Source organism: Peromyscus californicus, unplaced genomic scaffold (genome assembly GCF_007827085.1).
Source record: "Peromyscus californicus insignis strain IS unplaced genomic scaffold, ASM782708v3 Scaffold_9__1_contigs__length_137607984, whole genome shotgun sequence".
NCBI classification, from domain to species: domain Eukaryota; kingdom Metazoa; phylum Chordata; class Mammalia; order Rodentia; family Cricetidae; genus Peromyscus; species Peromyscus californicus.
In genome coordinates, this window is record NW_026294617.1 from 136,012,382 (window position 1) to 136,031,280 (window position 18,899).

The 18,899-nt window shown below is 38.2% G+C and overlaps 1 protein-coding gene across 15 annotated transcripts in view; it reads right to left on the reverse strand.

Moving 5' to 3' along the window:
- Nucleotides 1-18,899, reverse strand: part of Lrrc7 (leucine rich repeat containing 7) — a 477,706-nt gene that overhangs the window by 191,811 nt on the left and 266,996 nt on the right. Inside the window, exon 1 of one of the 15 annotated variants that reach the window (XM_052730908.1) lies at nt 106-195. The exons of 13 other annotated variants lie outside the window; for them this stretch is intronic. Coding sequence is in view for 1 of the 2 variants with exons in the window: in XM_052730910.1 (XP_052586870.1) it covers nt 215-221 (7 nt within the window). In the remaining variant the exon portion in view is untranslated. Of the gene's footprint in view, nt 1-105; nt 222-18,899 lie in introns of those variants that run through there. One more of the 15 variants, XM_052730910.1, reaches the window with a different exon arrangement.

Consider the following 18,899-nt stretch of genomic DNA (forward strand, 5'->3'; position numbering starts at 1 on the left):
ACAAAGACCAAACATTGTGTACAGAGAGGCAGTAAGAAGGCTGCCCCTATTGGCGGGTAGCACACCACAAATGTTTGGTTTCATAACAGGGTTTGGGAGAACTACCTCTCCAAAGTCTACTGGTGCTGAAGCTCCTGCTGCTGCTGCTTCCTCCTCGGCTGTAGGTGCCACTGTACAGTCTCAGGCGACTGGGCAAGGGGAACACTCGGGATCTTCAGTTGCTAAGATGAGAAAAATCAATTTCAATGCCCAAAAGACGGAACTTCTGAGGCAGAAGGTGACTATAGTAACTACCAGTTGGTCTATATGACTGGGAGGCAGAATGCTGACTTGCTTTAATGTTGCATTCAAATAGGACTTGAGGAAGGTATTGTATGGAAGAACAAGTCTAGGATTAGGTAAAATATCAGTCATTAAACTTAGGGACATGACTGGATCACGGAATGCATGTGTGCTTCCTTCCCTAAAGGAGAATGCCAGATTCCCCTGGATGATCAATATCCCATTCTCTAGAGTAAATATTGTGCTTATATTTCTGAGAATATCTGTGCTCATTTAAACAAGCTGTTCTGTAACTCAAGCAATGGTGATTGATGCATGCTTCCTAAACCAGTCCAGAGCCATTGGTACTTCACCAAGTGTGTCACTGGGAAGTCTCTGAAAGGACTTGTCATGCACTTGTCCTGTTCTGTAAACCTTTCCTCTCATACATCCCTATCACTACAGAATAATCAGTTAAATCTTAACGTGTCTTTAAAATTTTTTATGTAAGAAAAATCAAAGATACCAGTGGCAGATACATATGGATGCATACCTCAGTAGAAGAATGCATTTTATTACATTAAAATAACTTATGACTGATGGGCCTGGTAGCACTTGTAAGCCTGAGGCAGAAGGACTATAAGTTTGAAGCCAGTTTGGAGTATACACTGAGACCCAGTTTCTAAAAAAACACAAACAAATTTCTGATTCTAAGACTATATTGGGTTTGGAACAAGCAATTATTTTCAAATAAATATTTAAATAAGAAATTTATTTCATGTTTTAATGAAATATAGACATTCTGTGTCATGAAAAAAGTTTTAGGCTTGAATGGAATATAAAAATATATATCAAAACAAAATGATTTACCAGACTATTTACTGTCTCTGGAATCCATAGTACAGCATGGTTGTTTAGAAGTAAGGAAATCATCTTCAAAATCTGGCATTTTTACACAGGCACTTGTACTGGATCTATTACAGTTCATACATGTGACAAATGGTCACAAATTATGACAGATAACTCACTGAGCAGAACTGGTCATAGAAGCTATTCTAAGTCAGCCAGTCAAACCATTTCCTCTACACTTCACTCCCAGGAGACCACAAATCACAGACTTCAAATAACTGTTTATACATTGTTTTGTTCACAATTTTTAATGTACTATATTTTATTTGTTTTAACTGTTACACTTTTATTAATGTAAATAATTTAAAAAGTAGATACACTCAAATAACAAATCACAAAGCAAATTATGAGTCCCGAGATAAACACAATTATGGTTCTATAAAATATTAAATCATGGTCAAATACCTTAAGCCATGTTAGAAGTGTTTCTTTACAGTAAAAGAACTTACAATTTCAATTAAAGAATGAAAAGGTAATATTTATTTATAGTATTTTGCATAACTAAAATTAGTGCATGTAGCTAGATTTTTTTTCTGGTCCTTCCTGACCCACAGTCAGGACAAATCTCTCTCACCCACCAGTCCCACAGCCACTCAGACCCAACCAAGTAAATGCACAGAGACTTATATTGCTTACAAACTGTATGGCCGTGGCAGGCTTCTTGTTATCTACTTCTTCTATTTGAATTAACCCATTTCTATAAATCTATACTTTGCCACGTGGCTCGTGGCTTACCAGTACCTTACATCTCCCTTGTCATGGTGGCAGCTGGCAGTGTCCCTCTGTCTCAGCCTTCCACTTCCCACAATTCTCTTCTCTCCTTGTCCCGCCTATACTTCCTGCCTAGCTACTGGCCAATCAGTGTTTTATTTATTAACCAATCAGAGCAACACATTTAACATACAGAACATCCCACAGCAAGTGCACATTAATCTTCAAGTACTTTCATATTAGAAGGCAAGAAGAAACTCCAAATCTACACAATCATTACACAATAGAAGAACCCGGCAAAGAATATCAAAGTGAAAGCACACTGGGATTGCATACTGATGGAATCAATTCTTTGTTGGTGTGTTTGACAGGCAATGTACATTCATTATGCACATATTTTGTATTCACATTTTGTTAGAAGTTTGATTTCAGGGCTGGAGAGATGGCTTAGAGGTTAAGAGCACTGACTGCTCTTCCAGAGGTCCTGTGTTCAATTCCCAGCAACCACATGGCAGCTCACAACCATCTATAATGAGTTCTGGTGTCCTCTTCTGGCATGCAGATAGAACACTCTACACATAATAAATACTGTATACATAATAAACAAATAATTCTTTAAAAAAAGAAGTTTGATTTTTTTTTTGTTTTTAGACATAATAAACTATCATTTAAAAGCAATGTTTATTTGCAGGTTAATATGGAAATGTGTGCCTGTTGATTCACATTCTCATTTTGTCATAACAAGAGAAAAGAGAATGTGCAAAAATTACAGAAAAATATCGTTTTCCTAGATTTGAAATATATGACTACACTTAAAAATTCTTTTAAAAATTAAAATATAATTCCATCTTCTCTCCCCTTTCCTTTTTTCCCTCCAACCCTTCCCATGTACCTACTTTGCTATCTCTCAAATTCATGGATTCTATTTATTTAGCAGTTGTTTTACACACATCATACACACACACACACACACACACACACACACACACACACACATGCATACACTCTTAACTATAAATACAAACTGTTCAATGACTGAATTTCATAAGTCATATGTGCATCAAACTAAATGGTCGAAGTCAAGCTCAATCTGAGCACCACCATGCTCCTTTTGTATTTTCTTCAGATGGTTTTGCAGTAGGCAACCTGGTAACTACAGAGCTTAAAAAATCATGTCTTAGCATTTGTCTTAGACTCCTGTCTGACCATCCGCTGTTCTCATAAATAATACAAGAATGAAACTGTCCAACAGAATGGTAATATACAGTCATTATTCTCATCTCACTATCAGAGCAGCTAAACTTAAGTATCAGCTAAAATCTTAAAGTATTATAGTATATAGCTTGACCTTAAAGCAGGGGTACAAGTACACATCATCTTTTAATGTCAGTAGATAAATTTCCCTTTAAAATATAAGTTTTAAATTTAAAACATAATTACATTCTTTCCCCCTGTTCTTTCCTTCAACCCTTCACATATATCCTCATCACCTCAATTCTCTCTCAAGTTTATGGCCTCTTTTTCTTTTAATTGTTGTTTTAAACACACACACACACACACACACACACACACACACACACACACACACACGTGTTTGCACACACACTCGTAAATACATAAATACAATATGCTCAGTTCATATAATGTTATTTCTATGTATATCATTTCAGAACTGATCACTTGGTATTAGATAACTCACTAGGGACTCTTCCCTGAGGAAGACCACTTTTCCCACTCTCAGCATTTCCCAGTTGCCTGTAGTTCTTTGACTAGCATTGAGGGCACATGAGCTTTTCCTCTTTCATATTAGCATGAACATTGGTGCCCTCATTGTTCAGATCTTATTTAGGCAGCTATGTTGGTAAGATTCATGTGTGTAGTTTCTCTACAGCAAACTCATTGTTCCTCAGGTTTTTTTAAATCAGTCTTTGTATCCCCCCTTCCATTATGATCTATGAGCTTTATTTGCAAGAGTTGTATTGTAGATGTAGATATACCTCCTTAGGCAAGCAACATTTAATTCTTAACATACATTACATAAAAGTTTTTACAACCTATAATCTCATTAGACACATGAGATTAATAAAACTCAATGAACTGTGAGTATGCTTTTATTATAAAGTGGAGTCCTTTGCCAGGTAGTCTTTAGCTAAAAAGCAAGAAAATGTAAAATTGTAGGTTAAAAAAATCTAAGAGGATGATTAAAGTAAATGTAATTGTGTTCTAGCTAAATCAAATTTTGAAATGCTTTTATTATATAATGCACATAATAACATTTTAAATATTGTATATAACTGTTAAGGCATTACAAAATGAGATCAATAAATAACTATGAGGTTATTTATGAATAGCCTGCAAGTGTCTCCAGAATAAGGAGTGAGTGAGATAAATGGCAAGGGAAGGGACAAAGTGAGAAAACCCATTGGATGCAAGAAGGAATTCTATTTTAGGTTTCTGTTTTTACTTAAGCATTCATGAAACAATGAAAGGAGTCAATTCCAGGCATCCTATTGAGGTTTTAAAGCAAACAACCTTTGATAGGGTTTCTAGGAGTTAGCTGCCTTCCTTACACACTTGTCTCTAAACTGCACTCTTTTGGTGTAACACCAGAGGAAGTATTTCTTCCTTTAATTCAGGTGCAGTCTCGACTTGTGTCCTCATCCCATCCCTGCTCACCTCCTTCAAGAAAGACCTTGTCTTGAAGCTTTCCTTGCATCTCTTTTCATTGTCAGCCTCCCGACTGCCTCCATATTCCCAGGCTACTTGCAATCTACATCCTGCTGCTTCCCATCCCACAATTTATATGTCTACCTGACAGTTGGCACCAGTCAACACTTATTTCTTGCTTATTGACTAACTTTTATTGAGCATGCACTACATACAGGCAGTGCACACAATGATGGGGAGTGATGGGAAGTAGCAAGAACTGTTTTCTGAAAGGAGCAATCTGTCTCTTTTCTTTATCTTTTTCTTTGTGTTGTGTTTTGGGGACAGAGTTGTAATAAGTAGCCCATACTGTCTTTGAACTCATTATATTACCCAGGCTGACTTCAAACACTTGGCAATCTATCATTCTTAGTCTTTGAGTGCTGAGGTTATAGGTGTATGTCATATACATGATGTCTTAGTTAGGGTTTCTATTGCTGTGAAGAGACACCATGGCCATGGCAACTTTCATAAAGGAAAACATTTAATTGTGGTGGCTCACCTATACTTCAGAGGTTTAGTCCATTATCATCATGGTGGGAAGCAAGGCAGCATGTAGGCAGACATGGTATTAGAGAAGGAGCTGAGAGTTCTTACATCTTGATTCACATGCAATAGGTAGTGATCTGAGACACTGGACAGTATCACGAGCATATATGAGACCTCAAAGCCCACCTCCACAGTGACATACTTGTTCCAACAAGGCCATACCTACTCTAACAAAGCCACACCTCCTAATAATGCCAGTCCTTTTGGGGGTCATTTTCTTTCAAACCACCACACATGACCTATTTAGTTCACAAACCATTCTCTTTCCAACACACAGAGCTCTGGACCCATTGATCTACTTTTTTGGTGACATGGAAGAAATTCTAGGCTGGGCCCTACATCTGCTTTTCTTAGGCCAGTCTTAGGCAAGGCATGTGATTTTTTTTGGCTGTGGCATGCTCAGTATGTGGAAAGGATACATGAATGTTTTCCTTAGCTTCTTGTGATGCTAAAATTGCAGCATACTCCATTCCAGGTTTTACCTATGTCCAGCACACAAAAGCTAGGGGCATCCCTGTGAGGTGTCAGTATCCACAAATCATTATAACTACTTCCCCAGTCAACACCTCAGTCTTTTCCAATGGGAGCTGCTTGTTTTCAATATTGATTAATTCTAAACTAAATCTAAACTGCTGATTCTGTCTCTCTGCAGTAATGCAGTAAATTTCACTCAGGGCTTTTTCTCTCCTTGTCTCTTAAATGTTGATTGTACCATTTTTTCTTAAATATTTCAGAAGTCAGTTATTTTCTCTCCATTTCTGTTGTCACTGATTTATAATGTAAACTTATTTTTACCTGGCTTGCTATAATAACCTGCCAATTTAACTCTTCCTTGAATTCATGCTCTGTCTGATTATCAAAGGGAATGCAGCCCCATCACTTCTGTATGGACTGAGTTGCACCCTCTAAAACCGATATCTTAAATTAAACACCTTAATTTCTAGCATCCACAATATGTGGCTGGTTTTAAAGAAGTCATTAATTTAAAATTAAGCCATCAAGGTGGACCTTAATGTAGCATGATGATTATGTCTGCAAAAAGAGACGATTAGGGCATACATACATGAAGAAAGGCTACACAATCACACAGGGAGGGCAAGGTTCCCTGCAAATCAGGAAAGTGGATGCAGAGAAATCAGCCCTGATGGTCATCAGACTGGATCCATCCAACCCTGTCTACCTCTTGGGCATTTTAATGAAGCTTAACATGTTAAAATTAATCTCTTCCTTTCCTTGCATCTCTTCCACCTCCAAACACCATTCACAATGCATATGGAACAATTCACTGAAAACCTGGTTCACCTGTGTAGCAAACAGTCTATTTCCCCTTCCTTCAATCTTGCATGATTCCAACACAGATAGTCACCAGTATTTGATGCTTTTCCCTAAGTGTGTCTTGTGTCTTATCCACTTCACTGCCATCGATATGAATTGCTTCTCATGACTTTTTGGCATCCAGACACTATAAACCTATCTTCAGAGTTTTCAACTTGCTCTCTCTCAAATTTGCTTTGTAATTTGAATTTGGCTACATTTGTTCATTCCTCAGGTTAGTTAATGCTCTGCAGTAAGTCTTGGATCCTCCAAAACCAAGGTTCTTTCTGAGGCTGGGATATGTACTAGATGTTGTATTAATAAAGTGTCTCAACACCTATACTGATAAATTATTCACTGTATGCTCCAAGTTAGAGACAGAAGACAAAAGAACAAAGAACTTGCAACATAATTCTTATCAGAACTGAAATAAAAAGCTTTTGCAACATTCTCTTGCTAAATTTGCTAAATTATTACATACCAATGTTCCAAAGAGTATGAAAAAGTGATATATTATTCCTATTGTGCCCTTAATATATAAACTTTTCAGGGCTTAGTCAATTAACAAGTATTGGCAAAAGCAATACACATTGTTAAAAGCATTATTGTGCTAAGAATAAGTCCTGGAATCTGAAATAGTCATCAGATTTCAACATGGGAACTTAATGACGCCTTAACAGCAGGCAGCAATTATCAAAGGATTGTGGACACGGAGTTGACATTCTATGCTAAACAATTAATTTCAAAGCTAATTGAAAGAAACTTTGCTTTAAATAACAGCATCATGAAGTCTGGTTATTGTTAGGGTTTGATTATGAGTTCTAACAATGTTCTGGTGTTTTAATTTCCTGGGCCTGCTGGTGATAACTGTGTCCTCTGAAGACATATGTTTCATGAGTAGAATGAAATAAATAACCTTGGAACAGAGGGTCCATGTTTGAAAGGCCTGCCTGACTTTAGAACCGATTTAATTTTTTTTAATATTTAGGGTTTTTTTTTTTTTTTTTTTTTTTTTTTTGTGTGTGTGTGTGTGTGTGTGTGTGTGTGTGTGTGTGTGTGTGTGTGTGTGTGTGTGCTAAATCTGCACTTTTCCATCATGGAGCTGTTGCTATGCAACATTGGAGAGCATCCTTTTCCTACAGCATTTCGCTGCAGTTGCTGACCCCACTGTCTTCTCATCTTTGGCATTGAAACCCTGCCTCCTTTGGAAAGCCACAGCTTCTAGAAGGTGTCTGTGGTGTTGATGGAGAGAAAATGGGGTGGGCTGAGATTCTTTTTCTCATCTCCAGCCACCTGTTCTTTTTCTTCATTTTAGATCCACCAATGAAAAAACAATAAACAAATATAACCAGCCTTGGCCAGAAGAAGGCTTTGAGTGATCCTTCCACCCTGACACCACAGTGCTAGAAATAACAACACAGATGAAGCTACATCTTGTAACATGAATCTTAAAAGGTCTTATTAATAAAAACAAACCTGGAGCCAGGTATTGGGGTGAATGCTGGAAGATCAGAGAGACAGAACAAGCCACAGCCTCACCTCGCCAATTCCTCAGCTGATTCTGGTTCCTTAGACTGGAAGCATCTGTGTCCTCATCTAAATGGATCTGAGCTGAACTGCTGCTCAGAAACCTAAAAGCTTAACAAGCCTAGTTCCTGGTCCTCATGCCTTTTATACCTTTCTGCTTCCTTTCATCACTTCCTGGGATTAAAGGCATGAGTCGCCATGCCTGTCTGTTTCCAGTGTGGCTTTGAACTCACAGAGATCCAGATGGATCTCTGCCTCCATAATGCTAGGATTAAAGGTGTGAGTGCCACCATTTTCTGGCCTCTATGTCTGTCTAGTGGCTGTTCTCTGACCCCAGATAAGTTTATTAGGGTGCACAATATTTTGGGGAACACAATATCACCACAACATCTCATTCTTGAGTTTATCTCCAGTTTCATTATTTTGCAAGTTGAGAATTACAGTCTTAGAGAATGTGAGTCAATCACATGAGATCTCAAGTGCTGGGATTAAAGGTGTGTGCTACCACTGCCTGACTCTGTGTTTAATCTAGTGGCTTGTTCTGTTCTCTGATCTTCAGGCAAATTTTATTAGGGTACATAATATATCACCACATTTCCCCTTTTTTGTCTAAAATAATGAAAAGTTATAACTAATAAAAGAAAAACTATACACTTTACACCTTTTTAGTGAGTTTCTTTTCTGAATTTGTTAACAAGGAAAACTATAACTATCTAGTCTTCAACTCTGTCAGAGACCCAAGAAGGAAATAATATTACATGAGTATGCAGGAAGAGCAAACAAATGACTTCTGAAAAATGTGAGAAATGACAGAAACAGCTGCCTGGACAGTCACCCAAGTTTCCTCTGCAATGTTGGGGCATCCATCTTCAACCTTCAGGTTTAGCATATCTGACAGAGTCATCTGTGAAGCAGGATTTTCTAAAGGGCCTTCCTACCCTGTCTTGGCAAGGTTTGGCGATTCTTTCTTTTGCGTCCTGCTTGTCCATTTTGGACAGCATACTATCAGCAGTCTGCCCAGTGGTTAACTTTTGCCACGATGAAAGTAAACCCCATATGGAGTTTCTTCAATGCCCATCATCTTCTCTGAAGTAGATTGGTGCTGCCAGGAGCAGACATGTCTCATTGTCATAAAAAGAATCTATGTTATTAAAACATCTTAAATGCCATATTCTGTAGATCTCTGAAGTGTTTGAAGATGACCTGTCTATCTAAAATATATTTCTGTTTGACCTTGAAAACATGCCTACTATGACTACAAGTTTGATTGTAATAACTAACTATTAACTTGCATTTCTTATATCCTAATTAGTTGGTAATAATAACTTTCAAGGACCAGCAATTTGCATTACATTGTTAAATGAACTGTATATGTATAATACCTTGAACAAGATTAGAAATATATGTACAGTATTTTCTAACAAAATCAATCTCAACTTTGAATCAATATACAAAATTTGTATACAATATACAAAAATCCAATCAAATGTCAAATATTTAAAAGTAGTAGTTGATTTCTAAAAGTAGATTCAATAATCTCCCTTTTATCTTATCATATCTATATCCTCTTTTTTCTTTTTCTTTTTTTCAAACAAGAGCCCTGAATCTAATCTCTTTTGTTTAGCGTTTTTCCTGATCATTATCAACTAACAATTTGTAACCAACCATTCTAAACAATGACAATTATCCATAACCCACTGGAAGGCCAAAAACTACCCACACCACTTCTTGGGAATGTGGGTATTGTGAGAACGGGGAAAGGTGGTGAAGGGGAGGCAAAGACAGATTTTTTTTTTCTGAAATTGCTAAAAAATAAAGTCACCAAAGGGTTTTTTTAAAATAAATATTTCAATGTCAGAACTGACTCTGGATTTGTGGATTTTTATTTTAGCTTTGGACACAGAGCAGGTATTAATGAGAGTAGAGGGCAGGAAGTCGGTGATTCTGATGATAAACTGAAGTAAAGCACAGGCCATGGACACTTAGAAAAGGGAAAATAAGATACACCATGCTAGGTTGTGATTTGACATTTAGTTGTGTAGTTATTAGATAATTGTCTCTACATATTAGCTTCATGAGGTGAAGGATAGGATTTATTTTATCCATCCTTCTATTTCCTGAATTGAGTCAGTGTCTGCTATGGAAGTGCCCAATAAGCAGTTGCTGAGTGGATCTCATAATGAATGAACTTGAAGGCCATATTCATATTCTGTATCCAATACACTGGGTAGTCTATCATGCAGTAGGTATAAAGTGGTGAATAGGCTGGGGAAGATTCCAGTTCTCACAGAGAAATCTGAGAAACTCATCTATGCTAACATAGAAATTGTAATTGTGTGCTTGGAAAATTCCAGTCATAGGAGTGGCTATTTTATATTGCAAGGACCACCAAAGACCTTTTTGGGTAAGTGGCATTGGATTTGAGAGTTGAATGATAAAAAGGAGGCAGAGAGTTCCAGACAGAAGGAAATGAATAAGCAAGTTAGACAGATTTGACAGAGCATGTTGACTGACTAATGTGGGAGTAAGAAATAGGACTGAGATGATTCACAGGTTCTAGAAAATGTTATTTCTATTACTTGAGCTTGGAAATGCCAGACAAAGTGCAGACAGTGATGTAGAGGATGAGCCTGACTGTCCCACTCTGACTGCAGAGCACCTGTCATATGTTGAACTTAAGATGGACATGTTCCAAGATATACACACTAAAGACATAAGGGGATGGGCTCTGAATGAAGGGTGACCATCGTGCTAACCTGCCAATTTCCCATTGATTACACTTGCTGAACTGTGTCCTGCTTCTATCCAGGATCCTTTGTACCCATATTCATTCTCAAATTCATGACTTTTTTTGAATTATTTACACACACACACACACACACACACACACACACACACACACACACACACAGACGAGAGAGAGAGAGAGAGAGAGAGAGAGAGAGAGAGAGAGAGAGAGAGAGAGAGAGAGAGAATCCATTTAGTGTTCCTTATATGTGTGTCTGACCACTTGTGATTGGATAACCTATCAAGGGACTGTCCCCTGAAGAAGACTGAGTCTTCCTTTTTCAGTAACCATTAATTGCCTATAGCTCTTCATGTAGGGGTGTGACCTTGAGAGATTACCTCTATCCAAACTGGCATATCCACTGGTGATATCACTGCACTTGTCTTGTTTAAGTGACTGTATTGCTGAGATTTCAAGGGTGCAACTCTTTGTTGTAGTAGAGGATACTACCTCACAGAAGATGTCCTGGTTCTCTGACTTTTGTAATATTTCTGGCCTCTTGTTAGGCATCATTCTTAAGGCACATTCTCTCCTCTTCTTTCCCTGTTTCTCTCTGTGTGTCCATCTCTCTGTTTTGCTCACACTTACTAATCAGGATATGTCACTAGCCTAGAACTTTCCATGTTGGCTTGGTTCAAGCCCCAGACATTTACTTCTGCTTCCTCAATGCTGGCATTACAGTAGTTCACTGTCATTCTAGGCTTTTTTTAATGTAAGTTTTAGAGATTGAACTAGTCCTTGTGCTTTCTCAGTGATGAGCCAGCTCCACAACTCTAAGTAAACACTTTTAAATACTTCCTTGGGTCACTTACTGCTTCTTTTATATCCAGATGAGGGCAATAATTTGACTTCTTTATTAAATTATTTTTGTGGTTGATTTTAAGGCACTGTGCTAAATAGCGACAATCCAATGTAGAGGATCCATATGTGTACTGATGTGCTGGAGACTATCCTACTAGATGTTCACAAATGGAGGTTACAATGGAATGTTGTTTCAATAGATATGGCTCAACAAGAAATGAGACTCCAGAGAGTTGCCCCACCTGTCAAATACTCTTCAAAAGGTGCCAGAAACCTAGACTTTAGCAAGTGGTGCTCCCAAATGCTGATAGATATATGTACTTGACTGTGAACTACAGAAACACCTGCGATCCCAGCCTCACCACACTCAGGCATGGAAACAAACCATAACAGCATGAGTGTCTGGTATGGGAGCCAGCCTGAGTTCCCTGTTAGCCTTTTGGATATGGCTATTGTAGCTGGAACCATCCACTGTCAGCAGGTTTCTCTTATAACCCGGTGCTCCACCTCCTGAAGGACAACTTGGACTTGGTAGTCTAGCTCTCTGAGTGCATTATTCTTATTGTGTCAGACCCATCAGCTGCATTTTTGTTTTCCTGCCTGATTTTTGCTTCCAGATTTCTGTAAGCTGGACCCATAAAATTTTTTTTTGTGTGTATGTGTGTGTCCAGTGGATTTCAAAATTGAATATGTTGTGTTTTAGGAGTCAAAGCCCCCCAGACTCTTAATGATGATTGGATCACTTGTGATTTGCTAAGTAGGCATTTGATACAAGGGCCATACTATCCTGTGTTCACTGACTGATGTTTGAACATCCACTTACTCCATAAATCTAAAGAACATCACAGAGAAGTTCCAATATTGCTGAGGATGTGATTGAATAGTGGATGGATTGTAACAAAGTTCATATTTCTGATTACACCTAAAACACATCAATTGAAGTTTTTATCAAACTTTCTATGATTTGATGCTTTGTATATATGTAAAATTAAAGTATGACTTCTGTAAATTTGCATGATTGTTCCATATCTATATTTTCAATAGTTATAAATAATTCAAATACCATGCATTAGTCTTTCACCCACCTGTCATTCTCAACTGACCCAAGTACATAAGCTAGCACACTTCTACCACATTTTTCTCTGCAGTTGTATAATTGAGTAGAAAATATACATATAGGAAGCTAGAGAGTTGTTAGTTTATAAAAGTACATTGTCTTATATGTGCTTGAATGTCCCTTCTCTCCCTCAACAATAACTTGTAGACATGGATTGAAAACTTCTCTGTACCATTATTATTAAGCATGAACTCTGATAATGAATTTTTCTTAGTCTTGTTTTTCTTGGTAAAAAATATGCCAGGTTGCTGTTTTCAACATGTCATAAGTCAGTCTAATCTCATTTTATATCAAGTGAATCCCTAACTGTGACAAATATATTTACTAAATAGTTCATGCTTTCTCATTTACTTAAATGACCAACATTGTCATGCTTTAATTTCTTACAAATACTGAAATGTACTTCAGGCTTCCTATGTTTTTACTCTGTTATCTTTTATTTTAGAACAATATTTATCTGACAAGAAGTCTGAGTACTATCTTCTGATGTATGCTAAGGTAAGTCTTCTATCATTAATATTACTTCTTAAAAATTCATAGCTGACATATATCACTTTTTTTCTCATTTGAACACAGATGGTCTCATTCATTTAAAAGCCTTAGGAACCTTCAGGGGAGCTTAATTAAATTGATATTGAACTTCATAATTAGAAATATCACTTGATATATTAAATCTTATGTAAGAAATACTGTTTTGCTTGGTATTGGCATAAAAACCAACATGTGAACCAATGGAATCAAATTGAAGACCCTGACATTAACCCACACACCTATGAACACCTGATTTTTGACAAAGAAGCCAAAACTGTACAATGGAAAAAAGAACACGTCTTCAACAAATGGTGTTGGCATAACTGGATGTCAACATGTAGAAGATTGCAAATAGATCCATGTCTGTCACCATGCACAAAACTCAAGTCCAAGTGGATCAAAGACCTCAATATAAAACCAGTTACATTGAACTTGATAGAAGAGAAAGTAGGAAGTACTCTTGAACGCACTGGCACAGGAGATCACTTCCTAAATATAACACCAGTAGCACAGATATTGAGAGCAAAAATTAATAAATGGGACCTCCTGAAACCGAGAAGCTTCTGTAAGGCAAAGGACACAGTAAATAAGACAAAACGTCAGCCTACAGAATGGGAAAAGATTTTCACCAACCCCACATCTGACAGAGGACTGATCTCCAAAATAAACCATGATTTTAAATACCACTTATGTGCTGATGACTCTTGGGTTTGCATTTCTTCCTCTCTGGGCAGAGGATTTTTGCAATTGCCTCTGCTTGACCACCTCACCAGCACCACAAACCCCTGCTTCTCTCCACTGCTCCTCTTCCAATTTTCTCCATATCCAGAAACTGCCGCTGCACGGTGTCAAACCTGAACTTCAGGGATGTTCCCTAGTTTCTGTTTTTCCTTCTCACCCTAATTTTGTCTGTTAAATAGCCTCTGATGCCAACTTGGCTCCCACTTGCTTCTGCTCTCCGTTTGCAGAGCCACCACCTTACCTGGGGTCTCTTCCTCAGTGGTTTCCTAACAGTATCCCTCTTTCACGTCTGCACTTCTCTACAGAGCAGCTGGCTTCTCTTGTAGATCTCACACCTAGCCACAGCTTTCTCTTCCTGAAAGCCTTAGTGGCTTGTTATGAACAGAATGTACCCTAATTCTCAAACATAGTCCACAAAAATTATTACAATTTTGCTCCATTCATCACTTTCCTCCATTCTTAGACCTCCTCACCCCATGTTGACCACATGCAAAATACTCTAGCTTTCTTTTCAGACACATCTAGCTTATGTTGTATAAACTTAAGAGTTTCACAGTAGCTGGTCTCCATGATTTCTTTTCTTCTCTAGATCCCATCTTTCATATTCTCATCTCAAATACAAGCTGCCTTTTTTTTCACAAGGGTCTCTCATGAGCAGTTTTTCCAAAATTAAAACAGGAATGTTTGCCAACCCTTCCCCAAACCCACAGATGTATATGTCTCAGTTGTTCATATTTTGTTGTCTAGTTCCCTCTTTCCAAGTAGAATGTCACTGAAGTATAGATAATCCATTTCTACTGCCCACTATTGTATCCCTACCTCCTAGAAGAGAATCTAACTCTTATTAGGTACATGAACTATTACAGCTATTTTAAATAGACTTGCTTATTATATGAAGTGAGAGTTGGTTAGGATTCATGTAGAGGCATCAGCTTACAGGTCCTGTTCAGAGAGTTCAGGGATAACAGTGGGAGGAAAGGCTTATTGTCTTGAACATCACATTTGTAGGCTTTGATGGTGCTGTAGGAGCAATGGGAAAGCAAAGGCTTTCCATCCATTTTCTCTGAAATAGAATGCAGATATCAGAACTTCCTTTTGTAAGTCAAGTATGTATTTTAAAACGCACATCCATTAAAATGGATGTAATAATTAAAGAGAAGCCTTTTAACACTAAAATGTGATTCCGTTTTCTTTTGCAAATTGCATGAAGCACTTAAGCAAAATGAAAAATTTGTTCTTAAAGATGTTTAATTAGGAGTGTTTTGCAAAAACCAGTAGCCAAAATTTATCCTTAACAATATTTTAGTTAATTTGTGCAATTAACACACAAAATAAATTAATTATCAAAATGCCCCTGAACATTTTCAAGAGACTGCAACGGATGCTTTTTAATCAATCTACATACCAAGATGCATTATTATATCTCATCTTTTTATAATGTACATAAATATAAAAATCTCGTGCTTTATAAGAGTTATGGCTTTTCAATCAGAATAATTTCATTTTTAATCTTGTTCACAACATTAGAGAGGATTTATTTTATAGCTAGAAAAAATTGCCATTAAATGGTAAATGTGAAGAGAAGTCCTATTAAAGCTGTGAATAAAGTTTACATTTAAAGAGAAAGAAATAGAATTATAATATAGCTGAGGAAAAGACTTGGGCCTTTCTGAGTGAATAAAAATGTCTGTTTTATTTTAAATAAAATAGACAATAGAGTAAGTACTTTGACAGGGAAAAAACCTACACTGTTTCAAGGCCATAATATGATAAAATTAAATCTCATTCCACCAAAAGGAAATAGAAAGTATGATCCAGAAAAATTAAAGTCATAGAATTAATATCTTATGTTAATTTTTATTTTAAATATTGCTCACCTCTCATCCTGTTATACAGACCGTGTAAAACTATAGCAATTGAGAAATATTTTCATCTGTTTAGCAGGAAATAAGATTATTTTTATTAACAATTTTTTTGATTCTTTGGGAATATCACATCATGCATCCCAGTCCCACTTATTCCCTAGTCCTTCCATGTCCATCCTCTACCTTGTAGCTCCCTCCAGAAAGAAAAGAAAAACATGAAAAAATAACCCCACTTCACTCCTTCGCCTTGCCCACCTCTCCATCACATATTCATTCATCGTAGTGATATTGGGAGCTACGGTGTGTCGTGCAGTCTACCCTTTTGCCTAAACAGCTTTACTTGCAAATGTTCATTGCAATGAGTTGTTGCACTGGCTTGAGGCCTCTGGTTTCTGCTACGTCATCAACACTGGACACTCACTAAAACTCCTCTCAGATATCCTGCTGTTATCTGGAGTCAGGGAGATCCTGCTGCTATGGTTCTGCAGGATCGGTCCCTTCATGGGTTCCAGAAGGTGTAGTGTTGGGGTGGGCCAACTCAAAATCCTGAATGTGGGCCTGGGTGGTAGCTGAGTTGGTAAGCCCTGGCCTCTGTCAGGCCAGAGCCTGTTCTCCCATACTGGAGCCTCTGTGTTGGTTAGCAGGGGTGAAACTGGGGCCAGAACTTCTGCACCTATGCCATTGGGGCCAGCTGTCCTGTGAAGGGTGGGGCCAACTCTCTCAGGCCTGACAAGGGGTGGGGCCACGGCTTCCCTGTGCCCAGGCCATAGGGGCCAGCTCTGAAGACCATGCCACCAGTACTGGAGAGGGGCAGGGCGAGCTCTCCCAGGCCTAGCAAGGGGCTAGGCCTGCTCAGCATGGCCCTTGGCCATCAACATGGCTTTATGTGGCAGTCCAGATCATGGGCAGAAGTGAAGGCCACTCAGATAAGTATGGCACAGTTGGCAGCAAGGTCCTTGGACATTAACGTGGCGTCAGGTGGCAGCCCAGTCCACGGACATCTGCAAGGCCTTTGGTGGTAACATGGGCCGTGGCATCAACACAAGCCAGCTGTGGTAGGAACACAGACCCAGACATGCCCTCAGTGGCAGCACCTGTTTCTCACCACCGTCATGTCTCTACATGCACATGAACCCCTCCACTGCTCTTTCTTTTCCACTTCTCCACCACATATTTCCTCCTGGCAGTGGTGTCAACTAGCCCGCATGGCTTGGCAGTGGGCGAGTGGGCCTCTCAAAATAAAGATTTTAAAAGATGTGTTTTGTGAATAGCAAGATCTGAAATAACCCTGATTTGAATAGAGACATGAGACAAATGGAGAATTTGCAGAGTTGGGAAGCTTGTGCCTTTTACTGCATTTTACTGAGCAGGCTCCCAGGGATAGGTAGCTACATGTTGTTTAATCACGAAGAATCCATGTTATAAGTACAAACCAAAGAATAGGCAGCAGGAATTCTTGTAAAATGTTAAGGAAAACAGATCTTCTGAAATCCAGTTCTTTTCCTGTGCCTTAGGAGGGACTGGAGAAACCATTTCCCCAGCCTGCAGGAAGATGGCAGTTGTAAAGGAAAGACACCTTAGTGTCCACTTACTTGGAAAGACGCTATGGAGCTGGAGCATTAGATGGTATGCCCAGGATGACAAAACCTTCACAGACTAGCAAATTAGTTCTCTGAATAAGACTACAATAAGATCAAGTTTTCTTTCTTTCTTTCTTTCTTTCTTTCTTTCTTTCTTTCTTTCTTTCTTTCTTTCTTTCTTTCTTTCTTTTTCTTTCTTTCCTTCCTTCCTTCTCTCTCTCTCTCTCTCTCTCTCTCTCTCTCTCTCTCTCTTTCTTTCTTATTTCTATGTGTAGCAGAATTTTGCTCTGAAAAACCTCTAGCATAAATTTCCACTGTGAATACAGAATTCATGACTGAAGTTTATGACAAAAGTAATGAAGTTAAAGTATGGTTTAAAGTTTTTCAGACAAAAAGAGGATGTGTCAAGGGAGATACTCAGTGATAGGAAGGTGCATTGACTCAATACACAATGTAGCATTGTATCATCAAGAAAGTACTGGAAGGCAATGGATCTGGAAAGAGACTAGAAATGCAGACCAGTTAAGGGCCTTGGCATGGTCTTCTGAAAGTGGGTGAACTTCCAAATTGTTACATGCCATGATATGTTTTAGAAAGTAAGCTCTGGAAACAATTGTAGACAGATTGCAATGGCACAGTGATGAGGAGGGAAGGCTGGGCAGAAGCAGGTGCGTGTGGAGCTTAAGGAGGCAATAAGGGGACGGGAAAGTGCTCAGAAGCTGATGTCCACAGGTAGAAACAGGATGTACAGCTGTCACTTCTCAAGTGGGGTGGTGCTATGTGTGGGAGGGGGCTGGGCGTTCACTTGCTTTACTGTGCGCTTGTGCAGAGGTGACATGCTTTGGGTCCTGACCTGGAGTGGATATTCTGACTGAGGCCTGACTATAGAGATGCAGAACAGGCATTCAGGCCAAAGCTCAGACTTCATCTAAAATACAGGTGATTCTTAGCATGGGGTTAGCATCTGAGAGAATGGGGACAGCTCATAAGCAAGATCTCTGTGTCTGTTCCTGCCCTAAGATGCGGAGAACAAGTGATATTACTGTGCAGTATGGAGCATGCTGTCAGTACAGACATTCCAGTCATTAAGAAGTCATGAGGGAGGAGGACAGCATCACATTTAACTGAGTTTTCACATCTGTGGAAGGTGAGTTTGGGAGCGAAGACACAGATTTTGTTTATACATATTCCCTGATGCTGAATGTTTTGTTAATTTTATCATGTCCTTTAATACTTAAGTTTCAATATTTACCCAAAGAAACCACCAAGCTAAAAATGGCAAAAGTTAATCTTTAAGATTTAACAATTTGATGCTTAAAATTTAAAAATATTTTATTGATAAGAGACTGTAGGTGAGTTCTCATTAAGTACTGCTAAAAATAAGGAAGATATTTTATCATTATATTCTATTAAGATTTTTCTTATAAAGAAACAACTAAAAATTAATATCAATCACTTTGTGATATATTTTAAGAGATGAAGTAAAAAATCATGTAATT